This window comes from Thalassophryne amazonica, chromosome 7, assembly GCF_902500255.1.
Source record: "Thalassophryne amazonica chromosome 7, fThaAma1.1, whole genome shotgun sequence".
Lineage (NCBI taxonomy): Eukaryota > Metazoa > Chordata > Actinopteri > Batrachoidiformes > Batrachoididae > Thalassophryne > Thalassophryne amazonica.
The window spans coordinates 98,113,345-98,141,087 of record NC_047109.1 but is presented as its reverse complement, the minus strand read 5'-3'; the positions used below and the strand labels follow the sequence as shown (position 1 = coordinate 98,141,087).

The 27,743-nt window shown below is 39.4% G+C and overlaps 2 protein-coding genes across 4 annotated transcripts in view; one reads left to right on the top strand and one right to left on the bottom strand.

The window, feature by feature from the left end:
* The window catches only part of mrs2 (magnesium transporter MRS2), a 37,694-nt gene extending 11,710 nt beyond the window's left edge, over positions 1–25,984 (top strand). Inside the window, exons 5-12 of one of the 3 annotated variants that reach the window (XM_034175202.1) lie at positions 11,856–12,017; positions 12,099–12,229; positions 17,531–17,647; positions 17,843–17,912; positions 18,104–18,186; positions 20,930–21,047; positions 22,724–22,837; positions 25,564–25,984. In XM_034175202.1, coding sequence (XP_034031093.1) covers positions 11,856–12,017; positions 12,099–12,229; positions 17,531–17,647; positions 17,843–17,912; positions 18,104–18,186; positions 20,930–21,047; positions 22,724–22,837; positions 25,564–25,623 — 855 coding nt within the window. In that variant the 3' untranslated portion in view covers positions 25,624–25,984. Of the gene's footprint in view, positions 1–11,855; positions 12,018–12,098; positions 12,230–17,530; positions 17,648–17,842; positions 17,913–18,103; positions 18,269–19,738; positions 20,337–20,929; positions 21,048–22,723; positions 22,838–25,563 lie in introns of those variants that run through there. The other 2 variants (XM_034175203.1, XM_034175204.1) reach the window with 2 other exon arrangements.
* Positions 4,832–11,265, bottom strand: LOC117514652 (integrin beta-1-like). Its single transcript, XM_034175208.1, has 4 exons — positions 11,187–11,265; positions 5,571–5,781; positions 5,292–5,421; positions 4,832–5,036 (listed from the first exon to the last, which is right to left on the bottom strand). Exons 2-4 carry the CDS (start codon positions 5,679–5,681, stop codon positions 4,918–4,920), a joined length of 360 nt encoding a protein of 119 aa, XP_034031099.1. The 5' UTR covers positions 5,682–5,781; positions 11,187–11,265; the 3' UTR covers positions 4,832–4,917.
* Positions 25,985–27,743: the final 1,759 nt, after the last annotated feature.

Below are 27,743 nucleotides of genomic sequence, written 5' to 3'. Positions count from 1 at the left end.
ATTGTTGTAGAAAAGCTTCAGATGTCTGATGCTGTGATAGATGATGACTGGAGTGCAGTTTTAAGCAGAAACGAGGTGATAATCTGTGAATTGCTGCTGATGCTCTGAAAGGATGCATGTGCAGTGAGGGCAAGGCGGGCCGATTTTTAGGGGGGACCGTTTGGTCGGTGACACCACTATCAGTATGTCAGTATCAGCCAGTAAATTTCACATTTCAAAATGTAACTTGTTTTTGCCAACTTTATATATTTTGGGGGACTTGTTTTGCTCTAGTAGTGTGTGTGTGTGTCTCAGTGGAGGCAATCTGATGTGGTTCAGGTGGTCAGCCAGCTACTGTTGTCACATAAGACCACATTTGCTGTTTATGTCATAATATGTTTAGCCGCATGTTCTCCTTGAATTGCTGGCTGTCTGAGTGGTGTCCAAAAAATGAGGTGGGCTTCATTGATAATTGGCAAAGCTTCTGGGGAAAACCTGGTCTTGTTAGGAGAGACGGCATCCATTCCACTTTAGATGGAGCAGCTCTCATTTCTAGAAATCTGGTCAATTTTCTTGGATCCTCCAAACTGTGACTGTCTAGCGTTGGGACCAGGAGGCAGAGCTGTGGTCTTATACACCTCTCTGCAGCTTCTCTCCCCCTGCCATCCCCTCATTACCCCATCCCCGTAGAGACGGTGCCTGCTTCCAGACCACCAATAACCAGCAAAAATCTATTTAAGCAAAAAAATTCAAAAAGAAAAAATAATATAGCACCTTCAACTGCACCACAGACTAAAACAGTTAAATGTGGTCTATTAAACATTAGGTCTCTCTCTTCTAAGTCCCTGTTGGTAAATGATATAATAATTGATCAACGTATTGATTTATTCTGCCTAACAGAAACCTGGTTACAGCAGGATGAATATGTTAGTTTAAATGAGTCAACACCCCCGAGTCACACTAACTGTCAGAATGCTCGTAGTACGGGCCGGGGCGGAGGATTAGCAGCAATCTTCCATTCCAGCTTATTAATTAATCAAAAACCTAGACAGAGCTTTAATTCATTTGAAAGCTTGTCTCTTAGTCTTTTCCATCCAAATTGGAAGTCCCAAAAACCAGTTTTATTTGTTATTATCTATCGTCCACCTGGTCGTTACTGTGAGTTTCTCTGTGAATTGTCAGACCTTCTGTCTGACTTAGTGCTTAGCTCAGATAAGATACTTATAGTGGGCGATTTTAACATCCACACAGATGCTGAGAATGACAGCCTCAACACTGCATTTAATCTATTATTAGACTCTATTGGCTTTGCTCAAAAAGTAAATGAGTCCACCCACCACTTTAATCATATCTTAGATCTTGTTTTGACTTATGGTATGGAAATAGAAGACTTAACAGTATTCCCTGAAAACTCCCTTCTGTCTGATCATTTTTTAATAACATTTACATTTACCCTGATGGACTACCCTGCAGTGGGGAATAAGTTTCATTACACTAGAAGTCTTTCAGAAAGCGCTGTAACTAGGTTTAAGGATATGATTCCTTCTTTATGTTCTCTATTGTCATATACCAACACAGAGCAGAGTAGCTACCTAAACTCTGTAAGGGAGTTAGAGTATCTCGTCAATAGTTTTACATCCTCATTGAAGACAACTTTGGATGCTGTAGCTCCTCTGAAAAAGAGAGCTTTAAATCAGAAGTGTCTGACTCCGTGGTATAACTCACAAACTCGTAGCTTAAAGCAGATAACCCGTAAGTTGGAGAGGAAATGGCGTCTCACTAATTTAGAAGATCTTCACTTAGCTTGGAAAAAGAGTTTGTTGCTCTATAAAAAAGCCCTCCGTAAAGCTAGGACATCTTTCTACTCATCACTAATTGAAGAAAATAAGAACAACCCCAGGTTTCCTTTCAGCACTGTAGCCAGGCTGACAGAGTCAGAGCTCTATTGAGCTGAGTATTCCATTAACTTTAACTAGTAATGACTTCATGACTTTCTTTGCTAACAAAATTTTGACTATTAGAGAAAAAATTATTCATAACCATCCCAAAGATGTATCGTTATCTTTGGCTGCTTTCAGTGATGCCGGTATTTGGTTAGACTCTTTCTCTCCGATTGTTCTGTCTGAGTTATTTTCATTAGTTACTTCATCCAAACCATCAACATGTTTATTAGACCCCATTCCTGCCAGGCTGCTCAAGGAAGTCCTACCATTATTTAATGCTTCAATCTTAAATATGATCAACTTATCTTTGTTAGTTGGCTATGTACCACAGGCTTTTAAGGTGGCAGTAATTAAACCATTACTTAAAAAGCCATCACTTGACCCAGCTATTTTAGCTAATTATAGGCCAATCTCCAACCTTCCTTTTCTCTCAATGATTCTTGAGAGGGTAGTTGTAAAACAGCTAACTGATCACCTGCAGAGGAATGGTCTATTTGAAGAGGTTCAGTCAGGTTTTAGAATTCATCATAGTACAGAAACAGCATTAGTGAAGGTTACAAATGATCTTCTTATGGCTTCGGACAGTGGACTTATCTCTGTGCTTGTTCTGTTGGACCTCAGTGCTGCTTTTGATACTGTTGACCATAAAATTTTATTACAGAGATTAGAGCATGTCATAGGTATTAAAGGCACTGCGCTGCGGTGGTTTGAATCATATTTGTCTAATAGATTACAGTTTGTTCATGTAAATGGGGAATCTTCTTCACAGACTAAAGTTAATTATGGAGTTCCACAAGGTTCTGTGCTAGGACCAATTTCATTCACTTTATACATGCTTCCCTTAGGCAGTATTATTAGACGGTATTGCTTAAATTTTCATTGTTACGCAGATGATACCCAGCTTTATCTATCCATGAAGCCAGAGGACACACACCAATTAGCTAAACTGCAGGATTGTCTTACAGACATAAAGACATGGATGACCTCTAATTTCCTGCTTTTAAACTCAGATAAAACTGAAGTTATTGTACTTGGCCCCACAAATCTTAGAAGCATGGTGTCTAACCAGATCTTTACTCTGGATGGCATTTCCCTGACCTCTAGTAATACTGTGAGAAATCTTGGAGTCATTTTTGATCAGGATATGTCATTCAAAGCGCATATTAAACAAATATGTAGGACTGCCTTTTTGCATTTACGCAATATCTCTAAAATCAGAAAGGTCTTGTCTCAGAGTGATGCTGAAAAATTAATTCATGCATTTATTTCCTCTAGGCTGGACTATTGTAATTCTTTATTATCAGGTTGTCCTAAAAGTTCCCTAAAAAGCCTTCAGTTAATTCAAAATGCTGCAGCTAGAGTACTGAAGGGGACTAGCAGGAGAGAGCATATCTCACCCGTGTTGGCCTCTCTTCATTGGCTTCCTGTTAATTCTAGAATAGAATTTAAAATTCTTCTTCTTACTTATAAGGTTTTGAATAATCAGGTCCCATCTTATCTTAGGGACCTCGTAGTACCATATCACCCTAATAGAGCGCTTCGCTCTCAGACTGCAGGCTTACTTGTAGTTCCTAGGGTTTGTAAGAGTAGAATGGGAGGCAGAGCCTTCAGCTTTCAGGCTCCTCTCCTGTGGAACCAGCTCCCAATTCAGATCAGGGAGACAGATACCCTCTCTACTTTTAAGATTAGGCTTAAAACTTTCCTTTTCGCTAAGGCTTATAGTTAGGGCTGGATCGGGTGACCCTGGACTATCCCTTGGTTATGCTGCTTTAGACGTAGACTGTGGGGGGGTTCCCATGATGCACTGTTTCTTTCTCTTTTTGCTCTGTATGCATCACTCCGCATTTAATCATTAGTGATCGATCTCTGCCCCCCTCCACAGCATGTCTTTTTCCTGGTTCTTTCCCTCAGCCCCAACCAGTCTCAGCAGAAGACTGCCCCTCCCTGAGCCTGGTTCTGCTGGAGGTTTCTTCCTGTTAAGAGGGAGTTTTTCCTTCCCACTGTTGCCAAGTGCTTGCTCACAGGGGGTCGTTTTGACCGTTGGGGTTTTTCATAATTATTGTATGGCCTTGCCTTACAATATTAAGCGCCTTGGGGCAACTGTTTGTTGTGATTTGGCGCTATATAAAAAAAAAAGTTGATTGATTGAATATTAGAGGTGTGTCATCCTCTATGATTTGAAATGGAGTGCTATAAGCCTTCAAACTGTCGTGTTGACTCAGTTTTAAAAATGCATTCTTATATTCTAATGATCAAGTCCTCTGCAAATATCCTTTGTAATCAGTCAGATTTTGAGATCTGAAGGCATTCTAAATTACTTTCCACTGTCTTTCAAATGTCATGTATTTAGCTATAAAATCATTTTAAGCAGAATTTTTATTCTAATTTATCACACTCCTTTCACCACTCCAGTATTTATTTATTTTTTTTTTTTTCTCACCTGGGTTTATTCATTCCCATCCCAAATGCCAGACACTCCACACATTCTGCATGCTGAGAACAAACTCCAGGAGAAGAAGGGCACTCCTCACAGGTTGGGCCTCTGTATGGCGGGTAACATTCACATTTTCTGCACAGACACCTCCCTCTACCGTTACACAGCTGATGGTTCGTTGCCCTACCGGAAGCAGTTTCCATAGAGCATGCGCAGTCATCACCCGTCCACTTGTGATCACACCTGCACCTTCCACACTCACAAATCCTGTGGCCTCCACACAGCCTGTTACATTGAAAATAAGTACTGTTGTTCATACAAATCACTGGTTTCAGAGTTCTGTGTCAGGAATTTGAAATGCTGTCAAGGTTGGATGGTGCATAACAAATATAACGGAGTTAAATATATTCACATCGATGTAATGTGTGTAGGCACTGCTGCAACTTAGCATGTCATCCCACACTGTACCTGTTGTAGTGTGGAGAGTCAAAGTTGCTACACTCGCAGAAGCGTCCAGTGTATCTTTCGGGTTTGGTCGCCTGTTGCACACACAGTCACCCATCACACACGATCCCCTGCCGCTGCACAACTGAGCAGTTGGGCTTGGGCGGCACGAGTCGTATAAGGCTTCTGGGCATGGTTAGTATCAGCCATGGTGAAATGCTTACAGTCACACTGACCTGAGGAAAAGCATTCTTCAATGCATGCCAACTTTTTTTTCTCCACTCAGTAAATTGTATATTATTGCAGAAAATGTGTGCTAATCTTCTGCATTATAGAGCGACATTAACATCAAAATGTACAGATAATAATAAAAGATAGCCAGCACTTCCTGCAGAACATTTTTCAAAGATTCACCTTAGTTAATTTACTAATTTGTGCACTGTTGATGTAATCAGCAGATTTCTTTTGTATAGTTCTGCAGACATACTCACATTCCAAAGTTAGGTGCAGCTGCACACTGAGTGAAAAACCTCGAGGTGTGATGTGAACAGACCAGGGCCCAGTACTATTCTGCATCTGATTCCAGTCGTCACTGGGACACTCATTAGCTTCCACGTTCACCTAGAGTAAATAATTTATTATTTTGTGATTATGTTGCTTATTTCTAATGTTATGTACAATGATAAATACCTGATCTTCTTATAAAGAGGTTATTACTTAATGCCCTGGACATTGTCTGCATGTGGATGTCTGTCTCAGGGTTTTCTGACCTGTATGTCCAGAGGGTTGCCATTTGTGATGTTGCTGAATGTGATGTTGACTCCTGGTGGCAGAGGACTGGTGTCCATGATCAGGTCTGTGACAGGCTGGTCTGTATTCATAGTTATAGTGAGAAGGAAGGATTGGCTCACACCTAGCCTCAAATGAATGGAAAGCTCCTGGGGCTGCAGGAACAGAGACCTGGCTTCTGCTGGACCAGTTCTACAGGGACTCAGTAGTGATAGCAAGAAAATTACTATTTCAATCAATCAATCAACTTTTTTCTTATATAGCGCCAAATCACAACAAACAGTTGCCCCAAGGCGCTCCACATTGCAAGGCAAGGCCATACAATAATTATGAAAAACCCCAACGGTCAAAACGACCCCCTATGAGCAAGCACTTGGCCACAGTGGGAAGGAAAAACTCCCTTTTAACAGGAAGAAACCTCCAGCAGAACCAGGCTCAGGGAGGGGCAGTCTTCTGCTGAGACTGGTTGGGGCTGAGGGAAAGAACCAGGAAAAAGAGATCGATCACTAATGATTAAATGCAGAGTGATGCATACGGAGCAAAAAGAGAAAGAAACAGTGCATCATGGGAACCCCCCCACAGTCTACGTCTAAAGCAACATAACCAAGGGATGGTCCAGGGTCACCCGATCCAGCCCTAACTATAAGCCTTAGCGAAAAGGAAAGTTTTAAGCCTAATCTTAAAAGTAGAGAGGGTATCTGTCTCCCTGATCTGAATTGGGAGCTGGTTCCACAGGAGAGGAGCCTGAAAGCTGAAGGCTCTGCCTCCCATTCTACTCTTACAAACCCTAGGAACTACAAGTAAGCCCGCAGTCTGAGAGCGAACCGCTCTAATGGGGTAATATGGTACTACGAGGTCCCTAAGATAAGATGGGACCTGATTATTCAAAACCTTATAAGTAAGAAGAAGAATTTTAAATTCTATTCTAGCATTAACAGGAAGCCAATGAAGGGAGGCCAACACGGGTGAGATATGCTCTCTCCTGCTAGTCCCCGTCAGTACTCTAGCTGCAGCATTCTGAACCAACTGAAGGCTTTTTAGGGAACTTTTAGGACAACCTGATAATAATGAATTACAATAGTCCAGCCTAGAGGAAATAAATGCATGAATTAGTTTTTCAGCATCACTCTGAGACAAGACCTTTCTGATTTTAGAGATATTGCGTAAATGCAAAAAGGCAGTCCTACATATTTGTTTAATATGCGCTTTGAATGACATATCCTGATCAAAAATAACTCCAAGATTTCTCACAGTATTACTAGAGATCAGGGAAATGCCATCCAGAGTAACGAATCTGGTTAGACACCATGCTTCTAAGATTTGTGGGGCCAAGTACAATAACTTCAGTTTTATCTGAGTTTAAAAGCAGGAAATTAGAGGTCATCCATGTCTTTATGTCTGTAAGACAATCCTGCAGTTTAGCTAATTGGTGTGTATCCTCTGGCTTCATGGATAGATAAAGCTGGGTATCATCTGCGTAACAATGAAAATTTAAGCAATACCGTCTAATAATACTGCCCAAGGGAAGCATGTATAAAGTGAATAAAATTGGTCCTAGCACAGAACCTTGTGGAACTCCATAATTAACTTTAGTCTGTGAAGAAGATTCCCCATTTACATGAACAAACTGTAATCTATTAGACAAATATGATTCAAACCACCGCAGCGCAATGCCTTTAATACCTATGACATGCTCTAATCTCTGTAATAAAATTTTATGGTCAACAGTATCAAAAGCAGCACTGAGGTCCAACAGAACAAGCACAGAGATAAGTCCACTGTCCGAAGCCATAAGAAGATCATTTGTAACCTTCACTAATGCTGTTTCTGTACTATGATGAATTCTAAAACCTGACTGAAACTCTTCAAATAGACCATTCCTCTGCAGGTGATCAGTTAGCTGTTTTACAACTACCCTCTCAAGAATCTTTGAGAGAAAAGGAAGGTTGGAGATTGGCCTATAATTAGCTAAGATAGCTGGGTCAAGTGATGGCTTTTTAAGTAATGGTTTAATTACTGCCACCTTAAAGGCCTGTGGTACATAACCAACTAACAAAGATAGATTGATCATATTTAAGATTGAAGCATTAAATAATGGTAGGACTTCCTTGAGCAGCCTGGCAGGAATGGGGTCTAATAAGCATGTTGATGGTTTGGATGAAGTAACTAATGAAAATAACTCAGACAGAACAATCGGAGAGAAAGAGTCTAACCAAATACCGGCATCACTGAAAGCAGCCAAAGATAACGATACATCTTTGGGATGGTTATGAGTAATTTTTTCTCTAATAGTCAAAATTTTGTTAGCAAAGAAAGTCATGAAGTCATTACTAGTTAAAGTTAATGGAATACTCAGCTCAATAGAGCTCTGACTCTTTGTCAGCCTGGCTACAGTGCTGAAAAGAAACCTGGGGTTGTTCTTATTTTCTTCAATTAGTGATGAGTAGAAAGATGTCCTAGCTTCACGAAGGGCTTTCTTATAGAGCAACAAACTCTTTTTCCAGGCTAAGTGAAGATCTTCTAAATTAGTGAGACGCCATTTCCTCTCCAACTTACGGGTTATCTGCTTTAAGCTACGAGTTTGTGAGTTATACCACGGAGTCAGACACTTCTGATTTAAAGCTCTCTTTTTCAGAGGAGCTACAGCATCCAAAGTTGTCTTCAATGAGGATGTAAAACTATTGACAAGATACTCTAACTCCCTTACAGAGTTTAGGTAGCTACTCTGCTCTATGTTGGATTTCAAGGACACTACAGTGTTGAACAGTTAGCGAAAGTCAGTATAATTTTCGCAGTTCCGAGAATACGCATTTGACTGTGGTGGGGGCTCCTGAACAGTTGCATATCAGTATGTTTCTCAACCCTTAGATTTTACATACCACCTCAGTATTATTTGTAATGCACTGGTATCCTAGTGTTGACACAAAACCAAAACTCCTTCACAACTGTATATCAAACTTTGTCCATACCTCTTCATATACCATGTTTTCCAGAATATATATCACACCTGTCAAAAAAATGGAAAAACATACATGTACAAGTCGCTCCGTAGAACAGGTTTCACTTCTATGTATAGCTGTTGTAATTTGGAATTTTTGTACATTGTTGTAGTGTACTCTTATTCTTGACATTTTTTTATGATATTGACTTCATTTATGATATATTAATGATATTTATTGAAGTTTATTCTGTTTTGTGCTTTGATTCCTGGTAAAGCCCAATAACAGTATTATTACTACTAGTAGTGGTAGCAGCAGTGATGAATGCATGACTTTTTGGAATATTTAAAAACAAAGAAACAAACAAAAAAGAAGCAAGACTTCTACTCTGGCAAAAAATATAGTATTTATATTGTTAACATCATTTCCTATGCCAACAAAAGTGACTTCACACATCAGTTAATAAAAAAAAGAAATTAGGGTTACTAAAAAGTAGAGATGTTCACTAAATGTGGTGATGTGGTGTTATATACAAAGACTTGAAATGTAAGCTTCATGTTCAACTACACACACACACACACACATATATATATATATATATATATATATATATACACACACACCCTGTAAGATCTGATGTGGTAATATAGTTATGTTTTGTGACATCTGATGAAAAGTTTTTCTTGTTCTTTTAAACTACGGCACGATCTTCTGCTGTTGGAGAAATCTTCGTTTTGTAGTTTTAATCCGTAGTTCAAAATCTCCATGTAGCATCTGGGATCTGCTGAAGTACCATCTGAGGTACAGGTATTGCTGGTTCGAAATCACAAAATGTTTCAAGCTGGGACTTAACCTGCTTTCATTCCTCACAACTTGCACAGTGCTTTGATTTAAGGGGCGGTCCAGAATTCACCCACACTTTCTTTAACATTGCAAGATAGGATGTGCTTGCTTCCTGTATATTTGGCGAGTGTAAAATAACTAATTGGGCTACAAACCAATTTTTCCCCACACATTCTGTGAGCATACTTGAGAAGTTTTGAAACTGGCCCAGAATCAACAATTTTTGAGGATGTGTGTTTTGACTCACTGGGTGCAGTGTTGAGAAATGTTGGTTTCTTAGAATGCAGAAGATGGACACGCCTTACTTTTTTTGGGGCAGGCTCATAACTTCCCAATTGCCCCTCATACTTATTTCTGTTAACACAACAAAATGGTTACATTTTTATGGTACTTTATTCTTTGTTTTAAAAAATCTCTCATATTTCTTTTTATGGAACCTGTCATTAAAAAAATATACCGTATTTTCTGGAGCATTAGTCACATCTGTTCAAAAATGCATTATAAAGAGGAAAAAAAACATATCGTGTCTATCTATAAGTTGTATTTATCTTTGAAATATGGTGCTATTGCTTCATACAACAGGAATTAATTAATTTAATCTGTGCATTTATTTATAATAAAAAATAATGCATTAGCAAGCAAAAGTTAATGGTTTAATTGTTATTGTACGAAGTACAAACACGTAAAGTGTGAACTGCTGCATATTTGCCCCACTAAATATTAAATCTGTAAAACGCCTGTACATTTTTAAATCTTAATGGTTAGCCTTCCCCTAGAAAAGGTTTCTTCTTGTTGCTGTTTTGGCTGCCCACAGAGTCCCAACAAATGGAGTGCTGAATAATATGAAGGTTATTAGTTACCTCCATTTCTTCAAGAATGTAGTCTTTTTGAAGACGTGGTTTATTTATTTCACTCATTCTCTAAGATCCAGCTTGTCCTTCTCATTCAGATTATTGTCTTGTTTTATGGCAGTTGGTATCCAGCTTAATGGTGCATTATTGCCACCTTCTGCTCCAGACTGTGAATAACAGTCCGTCTTTCACATCAGTACATAGGAACAGCTTGTCATACATGTAGACATTGCCATCTTGTGGCCGTAGATTTATTTTCCGGAAAATAAAATACTTAAGTCTTGCATTTTTTTATTTTTTTTTTAACTTCCATTAATAATCTTGCGAGCAGCCAGTCAGCTCTGTGTCTGCCTGATCCCGTCACATCTCAGAAGCTAAGCACTTAGATAGGAGACCTCTTTGGAACACCAGCGGCTGTGTGTTTGTCCAGGTAAAACGAGTTGCGTCAGGAAGGGCATCCGGCGTAAAACTTGTGGCAATTACCGATGCGGATCTGGCTGTATCCGCTGTGGAGACCCCGAACAAAACCAGGAGCAGCCGAATGAACAACATTCATAATCTTGCGGGGAGAAAAAGTCCTCCACCCAATGGGATTTGATATTGTTTAAATGGTGGTCTCATTCTGGTTTCAAAAAGGGCAGAGACTGGATTTTTTTTCTCTTGCTCTCATGCTGTATAATGAGATTTTACTGATTAACATCTTTCTGATGACTGTTGCAGAGAGTTTTAAGTGTTGAGGTCTAATCATTTTAGCACATAGTCTTTAATACCTGATATTGCACATTTTTGTATTACCAGAGTTCTTGTTTCATACACTGCATTTTCATTTGCAAATGAAATTGTGTAAAAATGACTAAAATGGTGACAAAAGTCACAGAAGTGCCTAAAACTGTGCACAGGTATGATTCTTTGCTTCTCTAATTGATTTTGTGCTTTTTTTTTTTTTTTTATTTAAACACATTACCTGAAAGCCACTTTCTTGTGTATTGAGTCCTTTCTGTGCTGCTATCGTTCCTTGGGCCGTTAGCCTCTGCAGACTGTGTGCTGTGACGCCCTGATGAGTTTATATATTGAGTGGGGCTGCATGCTGCTTGTTTCATGTTATCATCGTCTGAAAGGAATGTTGATTCAGTTATCTGATCATTGTTGAAGCTATAGATTGCAGTGGGCTCGCAGTTTAATTTAACTACAGTACAAGAAGAAACAAATATTTCAAAAGCCTTCAAATGTAATTCATGTCTGTGTAACATCGTACCAACCTACAGTATGCTGGCACAGTCACAAATGGGCTATTACTGGGTTAATATTAAATTGCTTTTATTTTGCAGGAATTTCAAATGTTTCAACCCTTAGATTGAAGGCAAATATATAAAATCTGAATAAGTGGGAGTTTTATATTATGACTATTTTGACTATTTATGCATTTACAAAACAAACACTGTCCTGTTTGTTTTGTAAATGCAATCTGTGTTCTTCATTGAGCAGGTCTGTGACCTCAGTCTGCATACACAGACTCCATTACACAATCTTTGATAAATTACCTATAAACAGGAATGAAAATGTCAGTTTTTGTCCAAATGTACAATGTTTGAGATTGGCATCCATTTATCAACATTCCCTTGTCTCTCCACAGACACTGAAAGCCATAGTAACCCCGGAGAGTCTTTTGGTGTTGGATTTTCGTGGTCTGGGATTGGAGCGTTGGTTGGTCTTGGAGCTCGCCCCACAGCTAGCATCACCGACACACACTTTGCCCTTTGAGTTCAGAGCACTGGAGGCCATTCTACAATACAGGGTAAGAGTTCTGTGTATTAAAGCATGTTTTGGCAGAGTTCAAACAGTCCTGAATGTCCTTACACGTGTCTGTCTGTCAAAGGTGAACACTCTTCAAAGACAGCTGAATGAAGTCCATCCAGTAATACTAGACACATTGGAGTCCTTAGTGGATCCTAAAATCCTTTCTGCTGATAGAAGTAAACTACATGTACTACTACAAAACAGCAAGAGGTAATATGCACATTTACATCAATGTGGGAAAAGAGTTTGTGAGACATGCTCTTTCAGCGACAGCTGCAGCATTGATTTGGTACCTTTGGTATTGGATGAATGTCCTTTGGCTCAGTCATTCAAAATAGTCCCCTGCCCTTAATTAAACACCTTCCATTGATCTGTTGTCGTTCTCATCTTGTTTGTATTTCGGAGAAACAACACTCTTATCTGGACTGCACATTTAGATAAGGACATTCAACTATCTTTAAGTCTCTGTTCACTGGCTGGTATTATTTTGTGAGGTTGTTTTTCTTTGAAAGAATGTGATTTCCGAGCAGCACGGTGGCTTAGTGGTTAGCACTGTTGCCTCACAGCGAGAAGGTCGTGGGTTCAATTCCCGTGGCCTTTCTGTGTGGAGTTTGCATGTTCTCCCCGTGTTTGCGTGGGTTTCCTCCGGGTGCTCCGGTTTCCTCCCACATCCAAAGACATGCGGGTTAGGTGGATTGGACTCTTTAAAAGTGTCCGTAGGTGTGTGTGTGGGTGTGTCTGTGTTTGTTTGTCTATTTGTGGCCTTGCGACAGACTGGCGTCCTGTCCTCGGTGTACCCCGCCTCACGCTCTGACTGCTGGGATAGGCTCCAGCCCCCCGAACCCTTAATTGGACTAAGCGGTAGGAGATGAATGAATGAATGAATGAATCTGATTTCCTAGCAAAAGCAAAACAGTTGTACTGTAACTCCTAATGATTTTCTTTACAGATTAATTATATAATTTGTTAACATGTCAGACTTTTTTTCCAGTCAACCAAACTAAAAGTTAAATTGCTCTCAAAATACAATTAATGAAACAGAGATTTTGACCAGGACATCACTTTTTCAGAGTGGAATACAGTGGTTAAAAAAATTAGAAATGAGTTTATTGATAAATGCTGATTCTTTGTTCTTGTTGATATTTAACAACCTGTTTGCTTTAATTCCCTTATAGCTGCATTTCATCCTAAAGCCTCAATCACACGGCACTAACGAAGGACACCGAAGCCAAAAGGAAACAAGAAATCTGGACTTGCGTTGACTTTCAGAGACATCGTTTAACCGTCGTCCAGTTTCGTTCCTGTAGCTGATCGTCAGAATTTTCAAACTGTTGAGAAAATGTGAACGAATCCTGACGACAACCACAGTTCGTCCGTATTCCGTTTTGCTTTCTGTCTTGATGGTTCCTCATCATTTGCATAGTTCCCATAATGTCAGCGTTCCGTTTGATCTTTGTTCAACTTCGTCCAGCCTCCCAAGTCCGACGTCTTGCACGAACACTGACGATATCTGATCGGATCAATGACTAAAGATCCGACGCGCTGAACGTGACACTTCCATGTGTGGGACAAAAAACGTTTTCATACAAAAACAATAGAGGCAAGAACGTTTTATCAACTACTGTAAATATTTACGCACGTCCCAGCCGCTAGTAGCTGGCCTGCATGTGCACAGACGTTGCTGTCAAGACAACCAAACCTCGCATCACCCAGTGCTGCGGACATGTGGAAACGGCTGGCTGCACTCGGACTCATTACCCGCTGTCAGTCACATCATCATGAATATTTTGTTTAAAGCATCAAGGTCGCCGTTCTCTCTGTTTTTCTTTTCTTAGTTTTGGTTTTGTTTCATTACTTTTGGCGCTCTTGATTTGGCTTGTCAGTAATGGGAGAAGTGCAGGATCCTTCATCCACCTTTTCTCAACAATTTCTGACTTTGTGACTTTTTTTTTCCTTTGTTCAGCTTTCATGTGACTGGGCCCTAAGCCCCCTTTCACACCGGGCCAACGTAGAGTTGGGTAATGCGGCGTACTGGGTTTATGCAGCCCTATGTGGCAATACGCTCAGGGCACAACACTCCGCTACTGTGTGTAAGTCATGGGTTAAAGTTCTCCGTCACCGCGACAGATTTCCGTCATTTGGAAAATTTAACCACGCATACGTTGATAGATGTATTTTATAACTTAAAAACAGGACCGATGCTAACGCGTTAGCATGTCTGGTGTTTTCAATGATAAAGTTAGCATTAAGCAGTTCGCATCTCAGCACAGTTTGTGTGCATGTTTTCTGTATAATAAATAATGGCTTAGTGTTTGTTGTCATAAAAGTCAAATGTATTACGAATTATAATTTATTTTTATTTATGTATTAATAATAATAATCAGAAGAATCAGAATCGCAGAGTATATGCACAACTAATATAAACATAATGTAAAATGAAATGTGGACTAAGTAATGTAAAACGAGAATTATATACAACTGGTTAAGTTTAATGACAATTTGTTTCGGTCAAACCACATCTAAGCTGTGTTTTTATACAAAAAAATTGCACATTTGTGTCTTTTTCATGAAAATAACTTATTAAAGATCACATATTACACTTTAGTCAGGCCTTTAAAATACTTTTGTGGACTCTTGCTGTAATATGTTGTCAGTGGTTGAGATAGTTTCTGTAGGCATATAAAAATGCTCATAATCGGATGAAACCTGATGGAAATCTCTCAAAATAAAACAAAACATTATTCGAGGTATGTTTTTGACGAGAATATAACATCATAACTTTATTACAAGGTCAAAGGTTGATGTTGCGTGATAAAGGCCATTTAATAATAACTCACTTCAAGAAATAATGGCAAAACTCACATGTAAGTAAAAAAAAAAAAAAAAAAAAAAAAACAACAAAAAAAATGATTATCAATTACTAAAATAATCGTTAGTTGCAGCCCCAGTTTGTTTTAGGAGTGAGCATTTTACAGATTAAATGTGAATAAGCCAGTTTTGAGTTTCTCAGTGTGCATGCGTTTTCAAAACTGGTGACAGTGTTACTTTGTGCACAGCAGAACAACGTTGTCAGTTGCTTTAGGCCCTAATTGTGTATTTTATTGACTGTACAGCGACACAGCATCCATTTGGTGCATTCACCGGATTAGAACAAATCAAAATACTACAGAAGACAAAGAATTTTTACTTGACAGTTTGAAGTGCGTTTTCTTTGTTTCAGAAGACTTCATACCCATTAAAATTCACCAGAATATACAAAATTTGACTTGCTCTTTTAAAAAAAAATTCTGGGGGAGCACCCCCAGACCCCCCATAATCAATACTGTGTTTTTACTTCACAGATTGAAGTGAGTTTTATTTGATTCAGAGGGCTTCATACCCATTAAAATTCACCAGAATACACAAAATTTGACTTGGTCTTTAAAAAAAATGAATCAAGACTACACCCCACCCCCACCACCCTTTTATGTACCTTTATGTTCAGGTTTTGCATTCTTTTTATGCTTTGTCTGTCTCTCCTTAGAGGCTATTTAGAATTGATTTTGTATGCTGTATAATGTGTTTATTGTATTTATTGAGGAAAAAACTGTGTGCCCCCACTACGCCACATTTTAGGGAATTTCTGGCATTGATTTTTGCCAGGAAAAAATTTCAGTCAGATGAAAATTTATTGCTTTAACCCATGATGTAAGTCTGTGCAACACTGTGCTACTGTACACCATGCCTCTGCAATTGTGCACAATCCTACGCCAGTCCAGCAAAAAATCTTTTCAGGTTTTTTTATCAGTACATACTTGCATTGCTACATTTTATTCATCTCGCTGGACTCTGCTGAATTTTGCTGGCAGTGAAGCTTATAATCCACGGAAGAAGAATCGGTGGACCAAGCTTCCGTGTCCGCTATAACTCCTCACGGACGGATCGCACAAGTGATCACCGGCTGCAGCTCTGCCCTCAGCTCTTCAAGTTCACAATTGTGACATGTTAAATAAAGTCCATTAACTCCTGGAAATAATACATTCTGACTTTTTCCCAATATATCAAATCTATCTGCATGTCCAGGCGGTCTGTAAAAACAGCATCATGGAGCCAAGCTTCTCCCCCTGTGCACAACTTAAGCCTCTTTCACATTGGCATATTTGTAGAGCTGCTCATTGTGGCATATCGTCTGCGCTGAGATGAGCAGCTCTACGCCCACTTTTAGCAGCTCTACGTCAAGTTTTTTCTCCCTACGCAGCAGTATGTTGAGGGCTACACACGTAGGATGGAAGAAATTAAACATGTTTAATTTTCTTTGGCGTAGAGCGCTGGACACAGTTTTAAGCAGGTCTGCGCAGCACAGCGTTACTGCATGCAAGTCTGTGCAACACGGCGCTCCCGTACACAATAAAAACTGAGTGCTGCATCCAGAGGAATCAGCGGAGAACATGATCACACAGCCCACAGCATCTCTCTCTCTCTCTCTCTCTCTCTCTCTCTCTCTCTCTCTCTCTCTCTCTCTCTCTCTCTCTCTCTCATCAAACCTGTGACTTTAAAATAAAAGCGCACTCGCTGCATGTCGGTGCGCTCATTAAACGCCCTGATCGTGGCAGTAATGCAACTGTAAAAACCTCATGATACAGTCCACTGTTTTCCAAGTGCAGTGATGTGTTCTGCACAGCCAGCAGGAGTGAACTGGGTTTAAATAGTGGCAAGGTACATGCGACTGTGTACACACATTAAAAAAGCCAACACACGCAGCTGCAAGAATGAAATGAACATGGAAAAAGGCTGAGCATTTCGGTCATATTTAAATGAAACACAAGGCTGCAATACGCAGCTCTACGAATACGCCAATGTGAAAGGGGCTTTACGCAGCCATTCCTGCCAAGCCCCCCCGCCCAAATTACACAGCCATTCTTGCGTACTAGATACGCAGCACAATGGAACTGTACGCAGGCCCGGTGTCGCATACTGAGCGCCCGCCCACCCGCCCAAAATCAGCCTGCCTGCCTGCCTGCCTTCACTGCGCATGTGTCATTTCGGACCACGCTAGCATGTCTGAGACAGTTTCTTCACCCAAAGCAATCACATGGATTATTGGGATTATTGACAAGGTAAACCTCCTAAATCATTCTCAAGCCAGTTTTAAGTACAAACTGCAAAATGTTGTGACGCAGTGAACGCATCAGCTAGCAGCTCGTGTAGCCATGGTGCTCTGATTGCTTCATTTGTCTATTATGATGAAATAATGCTGAATTTATGTGGAAATGATTGTTGTACAAAAGCTTCAGATATCTGTCGCTGAGGTAGATGATGACTGGAGTGCAGTGGTAAGCAGAAACAAGGTGATAATCGGTGAACCGTGGCTAATGACACATACGCAGTAAAGGCAGGGTGGACTGATTTTTAGGGGGGACCATTCAGTTGGCAACACCGTTGTAAAAGGAGCTTAACTCTCAATTAAACCCCAAAAATTTGCAATAGACTTTGAATATGTTGTTTGATTCTTGTATTTTGTGTCTTTGTCAGTTTGTCAGAGCTGGAAACAGACATCAAGGTTTTTAAGGATTCCTTGCTAAAAATTCTAGATGAGGATGAGATTATTGAAGAACTTTGCCTGACCAAGTGGATGGATCCCAGAGTTTTGTATGTACACGTTCATTTACACTTTAAAGGCACCCAAACTGTTTTCATGCAGTGTTGATTTAGTGGCTGTCGTCAGCAAGGTTTTGGGTGGATGTAGGTGTATTAAAAAGACAGACATGCTTAAAAAAAAAAAAATCAAGCATTTCCTTAAAATGCAGCTTGTTTTTTCTTTTGTTTTCCTGCCTGCCTTTCTAGTGAGGAAAGCGGTCTGGGTATTGACCACGCTGAGGAGATGGAACTGCTACTGGAGAATTACTATATGCAGGTATTATCTCTCACCTCACAGAACTTTAATGTTTTCATTATTGCACTGTTCAACCAATACTGAAATTTGAATGTCATCTGCAATATGTACGTATAATATACATTTAAGTCAGATGTTGCCAATAATAGTAATAATAAATTTATTTGTACTGTGTTTTATGCTGCGATAGTGATTGTAAATTGTCCCTTCAGGCTGAAGAGTTGGCGAACATGACCAGAGAGCTGAAGGGACTGATAGATGATGCTGAAAGTGTCATCTTTATCAATCTGGACAGGTACCTTCATACACACACGTATATTACTAGGCTTTGAAAAAGCCTAGGTATGTAAACCTGTAAAAAGCAGGGAGTGAATACAGTAGTGTGCAGAGTAATAGTAGTGCTATGTGACTAAAAAGATTAATCCAGGTTTTGAGTATATTTCTTATTGTTACATGGGAAACAAGGTACCAGTAGATTCAGTAGATTCTCAGAAATCCAAGAAGACCAAGCATTCATGATATGCACACTCTTAAGGCTATGAAATTGGGCTATTAGGGAAAAGAAAAAAAAAAAAAGTAGAAAAGGGGGTGTTCACAATAATAGTAGTGTGGCATTCAGTCAGTGAGTTCGTCAATTTTGTGGAACAAACAGGTGTGAATCAGGTGTCCCCTATTTAAGGATGAAGCCAGCACCTGTTGAACATGCTTTTCTCTTTGAAACCTGAGGAAAATGGGACGTTCAAGACATTGTTCAGAAGAACAGCGTAGTTTGATTAAAAAGTTGATTGGAGAGGGGAAAACTTATACGCAGGTGCAAAAAATTATAGGCTGTTCATCTACAATGATCTCCAATGCTTTAAAATGGACAAAAAAACCAGAGACGCGTGGAAGAAAACTGAAAACAACCATCAAAATGGATAGAAGAATAACCAGAATGGCAAAGGCTCACCCATTGATCAGCTCCAGGATGATCAAAGACAGTCTGGAGTTACCTGTAAGTGCTGTGACAGTTAGAAAATGCCTGTGTGAAGCTAATTTATTTGCAAGAATCCCCCGCAAAGTCCCTCTGCTAAATAAAAGACGTGCAGAAGAGGTTACAATTTGCCAAAGAACACATCAACTGGCCTAAAGAGAAATGGAGGAATATTTTGTGGACTGATGAGGGTAAAATTGTTCTTTTTGGGTCCAAGGGCCGCAGACAGTTTGTGAGACGACCCCCAAACTCTGAATTCAAGCCACAGTTCACAGTGAAGACAGTGAAGCATGGTGGTGCAAGCATCATAATATGGGCATGTTTCTCCTACTATGGTGTTGGGCCTATATATCGCATACCAGGTATCATGGATCAGTTTGGATATGTCAAAATACTTGAAGAGGTCATGTTGCCTTATGCTGAAGAGGACATGCCCTTGAAATGGGTGTTTCAACAAGACAATGACACCAAGCACTCTAGTAACCGCGCAAAATCTTGGTTCCAATCCAACAAAATTAATGCCTCGCAGATGTGAAGAAATCATGAAAAACTGTGGTTATACAACTAAATACTAGTTTAGTGATTCACAGGATTGCTACAAAAGCAGTTTGAACATAATAGTTTTGAGTTTGTAGCGTCAACAGCAGATGCTACTATTATTGTGAACGCCCCCTTTTGTACTTTTTTTTTTTTTTTTTACTAATAGCCCAATTTCATAGCCTTAAGAGTGTGCATATCATGAATGCTTGGTCTTGTTGGATTTGTGAGAATCTACTGGTACCTTGTTTCCAATGTAACAATAAGAAATATACTCGAAACCTGGATTAATCTTTTTAGTCACATAGCACTACTATTATTCTGAACACTACTGCAGATAGACGGACAGCAGTTGCAGCTGCTGACCAAAGCTTTTGGTAAGACAACCATGCATGCAAGTGGAACTCCAAGAATTACATTGGGAGACCCTGTGCAATTGCATATTCAGCGTACAGAGTGGGGTGGCCCGACTGGTTCTGCATTTTGTGACAGTCATTGAGGTCTAGATATTGCATAACTTGATACTTGATAACTTGTACAAGTGAACCATTATTTCATGGACAGAACTGTCTTTCAGGTGATGGTCTACAGTTACATTGATATGTCTGCAACTGAAGCAGTTGAGTAGCACTGATTCACACATTGTAATTGTAAGGATCTGATTTTAGAAAAGCAGCTCTGCCTGTAGCAGGATAATGACTACATTTCTGTCTTTCAGGAAGAAGAAGAAAAAGATTATTGTGAGGGGGAGTTTTGGGGTGTGTGTGTGTGTGTGTGGAGAAGGTGAAATATTTGTGAACCATTGGTTCACCTGTAGTCCTACAGAAGCTCCACTGAGAAGTAGATGGATGAGTCCAACACATCCAGTTTAACACAATATCTCACAACAAAGAATTATATCAATTGTCAACTCAAAAACACTTGAGGCTTTTTTATATTTAATAAAAGCACCTGTGTTTCACACCTGATTGTAATCTAAAGCTCTTTGATCTGTTACAATCTGTGTGCAGTTCTGGTGAATTAGAATATATTTTTGAATAAGGCTCACTGTCTAGTGTGTATTTGTTCAAACCGCAACAGTTTTTCTTTCCTTCAATACACAATTGCTCTTTGAAATGTTTCTGCTGTCATGAGTTTTGCTGTAGTTTGTAGCTGAACACAGGTTTTAACCAAATGTAAAATGCAGTATTGCTTCTTCTTAAAGGTATTTGGACTAATTAAAATTTATTTTTTAATTGTAATTGTAAAAATCTAAGTAGCTAGTGTTTGAACACACCGTGTGCTTTTTTGTAAAATATGTGAAATCTTTCTCTGTCACGCTTGCACTCATATTTTGCTCATTCTGTGAATTATAAAAAAAAAAAATAGTTACTAATCTTGATTAAAATCCCATCAAGTCTTGGCACAGACACTGGTGCCACACATCGGCCGTATCGACCTCATTGTGGAACTTCCTCGGGCTTACAAATTAAAATGCTTAACTTATATTTCTATGGTATTGTTTTCTCTGCTTTTCCTTTGATTTTAGCCATCGTAATGTGATGATGCGTCTGAATCTACAGCTGACAATGGGGACCTTCTCCCTTTCCTTATTTGGTCTGATGGGCGTGGCCTTTGGGATGAATCTTCAGTCTTCCTTTGAAGAAGTGAGATGCCTTTATGTCAAAGCTGGTGTTGTATGTTGCAGTTGAAGCCTTTGAAACATTAAACTTTGCTCATTTTTCACAGTTGCGTATCTTTGTTGAAGATCTTGTTTATTTCTCTTCCCCTTGGCATGAATGACATTTTAACTTTTAAGTGGCTTGAAAACTGTGCTTGTGTACATTGTAATTTTCATGCCTTTCTGCATTGTATGAGCTTCTTTGTGTATATTCGCCTCTCAGTTATGTTCAGATTACAGTTCTCAGTGCTAAATTCTGTCTTTCCTAAAAGGCCACACTTGTAGATGTAAATGGAGTTTGATTGTAAAAATGAATATTGTGCTGAATAATTGTTTTGATCATTTTAGTCTGTTGAAATGTCAGATATTATTTATTGGATGTTTGCTTGCAAAAACGAAGAACAGCATAAAACAAAGAGCAAAAGTAGTATCACCCACCTACACGTGTACGTGGAAGCGGGTTATACGGTCAGGACTGCAGCTCTCCTCCTTTATTTTTAAATGGTTGTCAGTTGACAGTTGATGATGGAAAGAATGAAAATTTGCAGAAATATGAGGGGAAAAAATGACAACAAAACACAACCTGACCGTTGTCACCCATGTTGCATTTGCACATTTGTCAGGGTCAAATACCTTACCCTACCGGACATTTATAAATGAGTGAACACGAGACTAGCAACCTTTTCAGCTTTGCATGCAAAGGGAAGAGCAGTCTGAGAGCCATCTCCTTTCTCTCTTTGACTCTCATCGAACTGTCTTCCTGTGCTCAGCATTTTTATTAAGCAAAAGTGGCATACAAGCAGGGTGTGATGACATTGTCGGTTATTATGAATATCATGAATAAAGGCAATGAATAGGAGCAAAACATCCTGTGCAGCTGGTGAGCTATTGCAAGCTAATATGTGTTTCCGTGGGTTTGCTGCTGTCTGCCTGTACTCCTTTTCCCCATCAAACATGTCACCCGACATGACGTGAATCCAGCTGGTGTACATCAATTCCATTGTTTCGCTGTCCTCCCACAGACACTGTCCTTGCTTCAAGGCCGTAATCCCAACAGAGACATGCAAAACTACATGGTGCAAAAGATATATGCATGCATATGACGTGATGCAGAACAAACAATAATATACGTTGTGACAATATATATATATATATATATATATATATATATATATAGTTGTGCTGGTGATAATATAATGATATTATGATTATATTGTGATGATATACAGTCAGGTGCATAATTTCTCTAACAACATTGTCGCTGATGAGGTGTCTGTTGACAGTGTAAGAGTAGCTCAGGTCTAATCCTAAAGAAACACAAAAGCGGCATCTACATTCTGTCCTGCTCACACAATCACAGCACCAGAGGTGCAGTAAACTGCAGTATGCCAAGTACTCTGTATAGATAATTTTTTTAACTTGTACATTTGCACAAGATATGACTTTTTTTTTTTTAAGGGTGTCTAACTTTTTACAGCGGGGGGGGGGGGGGGTTAAAGGGAAAAAACTTTAATTCAGAAAATGTGCTATCGGTGTCAAAAGTAGGGAAAGACATCAGATTTAAACCACTTCAGCCTGTAGTGTGATCGTAGCAGTTGATGAATTCAGTTATGGCACTCTGTATGTTCATACCACTTTACGTTTACATGTTACTATTTCCAGGACCCGAGTGCTTTCTATGTGGTGACAGGCTTTATGTTCCTGGGCAGCGGGCTGATATGGAGGCGACTACTGTCATTTCTGGGGCAACGTCTAGACCCTGCAGTACTGCCACCAGTAAGGCCCATTCACTCAAATGCACAATCTAATTCACACCAGAGTGTGAATGACCACATTAACACCAGAATAAACAAACTGAAATGTGTAAATGCACTAGTTTGTTTGAACCACACCATTATGTTTGGCTCTGAGTGTCTGAAACCTTTTTAATCTAACTGCATCCTGTGACAGTAAAATGGGAAGAAATGGCTGCTTGTAAGACACAGTAACAGCAAAAATGTATTGAACTGTTTTCATGTTAATGGCTCCTTGTGTCACAAACACAAATTCCTTTGATTTACACGCTCACTTAATGGTGGTCATTGCTCCAAGTGGTTGTTATACTCATTTTTGCAACCCCTGGTAAAATTGCCACACATGAATTTACCCAGCTTCTTTACTTCATAGCAAATATACAGTCACAAATGTGAAAGAAAACCATTTTTTATTTAGTAAAATGTGAAAGAAAACCATTTTTATTTAGTAAAAGGCACAGTGTAACACCAGAAACAAATGAAATGTGATTACCATATTTTTCGGAGTGTAAGTCACCTTTTTTTGTGTGTGTGTGTGTGTGTGCGTGCACGTGCGTGCGTTTTTCTACTAGTTGGGGATGTTCTTCAACTTATACTCCCATGCGATTTACATGTTATTGTTGCTATTATTATTATTATTATTATTATTATTAACTATTTATGTAGGACTTACCCAGGAATCAAAACACTAAACAAAATGAACTCCACCAATGAAAGAAAAAATGCCAATAATTAAAAATACCCTACAACAATGCACAAAAATACCAAATGAAAACACTGATAATACAGACTTATACTCCACAAAATATGGTTGTTGAATTTTTCTTGTTGTTGGTTTTTTCTCCTATTATGGTCACTCAGTGATGAGCAGACAATCATGGAACCGCCTTGTAGTTTGAATTTCTTGAACAAAGACCAGCACAAATCTAAAAAATAACGTAATGCTAAAATTCCCTCGGCCTTATGAGCATTGTCTTCTTTATAATTTGTGGTTGTTTATTTGGTATCCCTGTGCAAAGACGTGTGTGTGTGTGTATTGTTATTTACAATAATTATTAAAATCCTATTGTCTTACATACAATTTGTACATGTTCAATAAAGCCCCTCTATTAATCAGTCAATCATAAACAATATTTATGTTTTAACGGCATCTGCAGGAGGGTATGCGTGTGTGCATATATGAGCTTTTGATAAAAGTGGAAGTTAGCTTTGAGTTAGTGGAAGTTAGCGTGCATGCTGACATCTGCAAAATGTCTTGTAAATCACTCCAGAGGTATTCTAAAAACAGCATTTTCAGTTTTCGAAGTGTTTATTTCTCACTACCTTTTACATATTATATGACAGATGTTATATTAACTACACACAAACAAAACAAAACAAAGTTTGCAGCTAGCTAGACCAGCCACTTACATCACGGTGCTGCTCTACTCACCCTCGCCCCTAAAAAAAAAAAAAAAAAGGAACAGAATTTGACTTTTTAACCTCTTAAAATGGGTCAAACTTAGCCATTTTGAACTTGTCCAAGGTCTGTGTCCCAAGAATGTTCCCTGTGAATTTAGATACTCTGGCAGTAATAGGACTGGACTTATGCTGAGCACAGACAGACGGATGGACTCAAAGTCTTTGCAATATCCGATGGCCATATTTGATAGCCTCAAGTAAAAAGTAAATAAATACATTAGGCTGCAGTTAGAGTACTTACAGACCTTAACAAGCTGTTGGACTTATACAGAAACCATGTCATTTGAAACAGTGGAAAGGATTATAAAACTGTCCCCTAAAATGAGGGCAAACTCTGGGGTTTCTATTTCAGAAAGGGAGGTTAATGAAACCCTGGAAAACAGGGACAACTCAAGCCGGTTTCAGAAAGGGAGGCAAGTCGAGCTCAGAGTCAGTTGCTGTGGTAATGTAGTCTGTGAAATTGACCTGGCCGGGAGCAAGTTTTCTTCAACAAACCCTGAATTTATCAGTGTCCTCCCTCTTGCACAGCTGTTTCACTTCCTCATTCATTCATCTGCATCATACTGTGATGATGAGTCCTATGTTTTAATGTACTTTAACCTACAGTTTGGCATCATCTTTGGAGTACTGAGTAGTATTCTTAAAGTTGAATCTGTTGCGACAGTTGATGACATCTCGTGTGTCAGGATGATGTATTTTTGCCTCAGAGCAGCGAGCATTGACGCATTTCCTCAGGAAGACTTAATCAACTCAGTGACACAGCCAGCCAAAGCCCTGATGTCCGTCTGATTGAAAGTTTGTAGCTGTTATTTAAAAACTGGTCTATGAGGAAAAGCTGATCTATCAAATGCTATTTGAGAAAGTTGGAAACCGCTTGATGGAGAATTTTATTTATTTTTAAAATGGGTAAAGTTTATGCTTAAAAGATTTCACGTTGTCAGGAAAGGCCAAGGAAAAGCAGCAAAGTACAGATTGTCATCTCTTCCCCCCCCCCCCAAGAAATTTTTTTTTGATTTCATCATTTTTACATGGGTCAGAAATACACCATTAATTAATCATTGTAAATAAATGCAGTTTCGTTGTAGCACGTTTTACAGAGCCAGAATATTCAGCTATGGAACAAAAATTGCTTTGTGTCATGTTTCTGATTTGTTTGCTATGTGTGATTCCTTAATTTTTACCAGGAGTTACACATGATGTAAGAGAACGTGACTAAAGATCAGTGCCTCCTGTGTGTCATGTGTTCAGATCCCTCCCATCTGGAAGAGAAATCTAAAGGCTTCAGACAGCAGAGTCGGCTTCAGATGATCTTCCTCCTCCTCCTCTCCGAAACATGACAGACGTTTTAGGGAATCTACAGCTTTAAAGCTGCTTGTTACCACAGTGATCCCCCTGAGTGCTCTGCAGACACAGTTATTCCACTTACTGGTGCAGTATAGAGATTGTATTGGATATTTGGATGGTTCTGTTGTACTGTGGGTGCAGATAATACCGCCGTCGTCAGGTCAGTGGATGAAGGTGCAGGTGAGGCGAAGCACAAAAAATGCCAGTGGAAGACTAAACAATGACACTGTACATACAAAAAGTTTTATGTTCACTCTGTTCACAGGTCAAAGATGAAAATTTTGAAATCCCATCCTAAAAATAAATTATTTTTATTCAAGTGTAATGTCTGTTAAACATCTCTATAATTATTCCCTAAATATGTGTGTTTAAAAAACATTGGTTCAGGTAGCATTTATTTAGTTAGTTAGTTATTTTTGTCGCTTGTCCTAATCACAGTGGCAGCAGAGTAAGCAGCTCAATCCACACTTCCCTATTGCTGGCCAAGTCCTGTAACTTCCTGGGGAATCCTGAGGCATTCCTAAAACAACTAGGAAATATAATCCCTCCAGTGTGTTCTAGTTCTTCCCTGGGATCTCCTCTTAGTTGGACGTGCCTGGAGGGACCTCCCTAGGGAGCTAAGCAGGGGGCATCCTCACTAAATGACCAAACCACCTCAGCTCGCTCCTTTTGATGTGAAGAAGCACTGGCGCAAATCCCTCCCGGATAGTTGAGGTTTTCACCCTTTCCGGGAGTGTAAACCCAGATACCTGATGGAGGAATCTCATTTCCACTTGCATCCGCGACATTATTCATTTGGTCGTTACCAGCTTCAGTGGCATCAGTCACATAGAAACCAGTTTCATATGTGGTATGTGAACAGGGAGTGCTTTGAATTTGATTTGCCCAAAAGAGAGCGCATCCGGAAAGTATTCACAGCGCTTCACTTTTTGTCCGCATTTTATGTTAATCTTAATCCAAAATGGGTGAAATTTTTTTTTCTCAAAATCTTACACACAATACCCCATAATGACAATGTGAAAAAAGGGTTTTTGTTTTGTTTTGGATTTTTTGCAAATTAAAAATAAACTAAGAAATCATGTACAGTTGTGCTCAAAAGTTTACATCCGGTCTTTCAGGTCATCTTTTTAAGAAGATCCTTCTCTATATCACTTCATGATGAAGCTGTATAACTGGGGAAACAAAATGCAAAGCTTGCACTATGCATTTCTCCAATCACAGGCACATAAGCCTATAACTTCTTCTGGGTTGTTTGGGGGTCTTGGTGGCTTTCCTCACTCTTCTCCTTCTTGCACAGTCACTCAGTCTTTGAGAACTGTCTACTCCACAAAGATTTACCATAGAGTGCCATACTGTTTGTATTTCTTTGTAATTGATGTAAATAAAGTCAATACACTATATTAAGAACTGGGGCATGTAAACTTTTGATCAGTCATTTGGGTAGTTTCTGTTGTCATGATTTAAACAGAGTAAACAGTTGTTTGACTATAAATGGCTTCACACAATCACTAATGAGTGAAAGAAAAAAACATTTTTGTGTTATTCATATTCTCTGAAAAATGGCCAAAAATAAATTAAAAAATCTGCCAGAGCTTGTAAATTTTTGAGCACAACTGTAAATAAGTACAGATTTGTGCCTCAGACAATCCTCTGGGACAGGCTTGTCTCTGAGGCACAAATCTGGGGAAGAGTACCGAAGCATTTCTTCTGCTTTGAAGGTCCCAATGAGCACAGTGGTCTCCATCATCGGTGCATAGAAGACATTCAGATCCACCAGGACTCTTCCTGGAGCTGGCTGCCAGTCTAAATTAAGCGATCGGGGGAGAAGGGTCTTAGTCAGGGTGGTGACCAAGAACTCCATTGTCACTTTGTCAGAGCTCCAGGATTCCTCTGTGGAGAGAGGAGACCCTTCCAGAAGGACAGTCATCTCTGCAGCAATCCACCAATCAGGCCTGTATGATAGAGTGGACAGATGCTTCTTAGTAAAAGGCACAAGGCAGCCTGCCTGTAGTTTTCCAAAAGGCACTTGAAGGACTCTCGGACCATGAGAAACAAAATTCTCTGGTCTGATGAGACAAAGATTG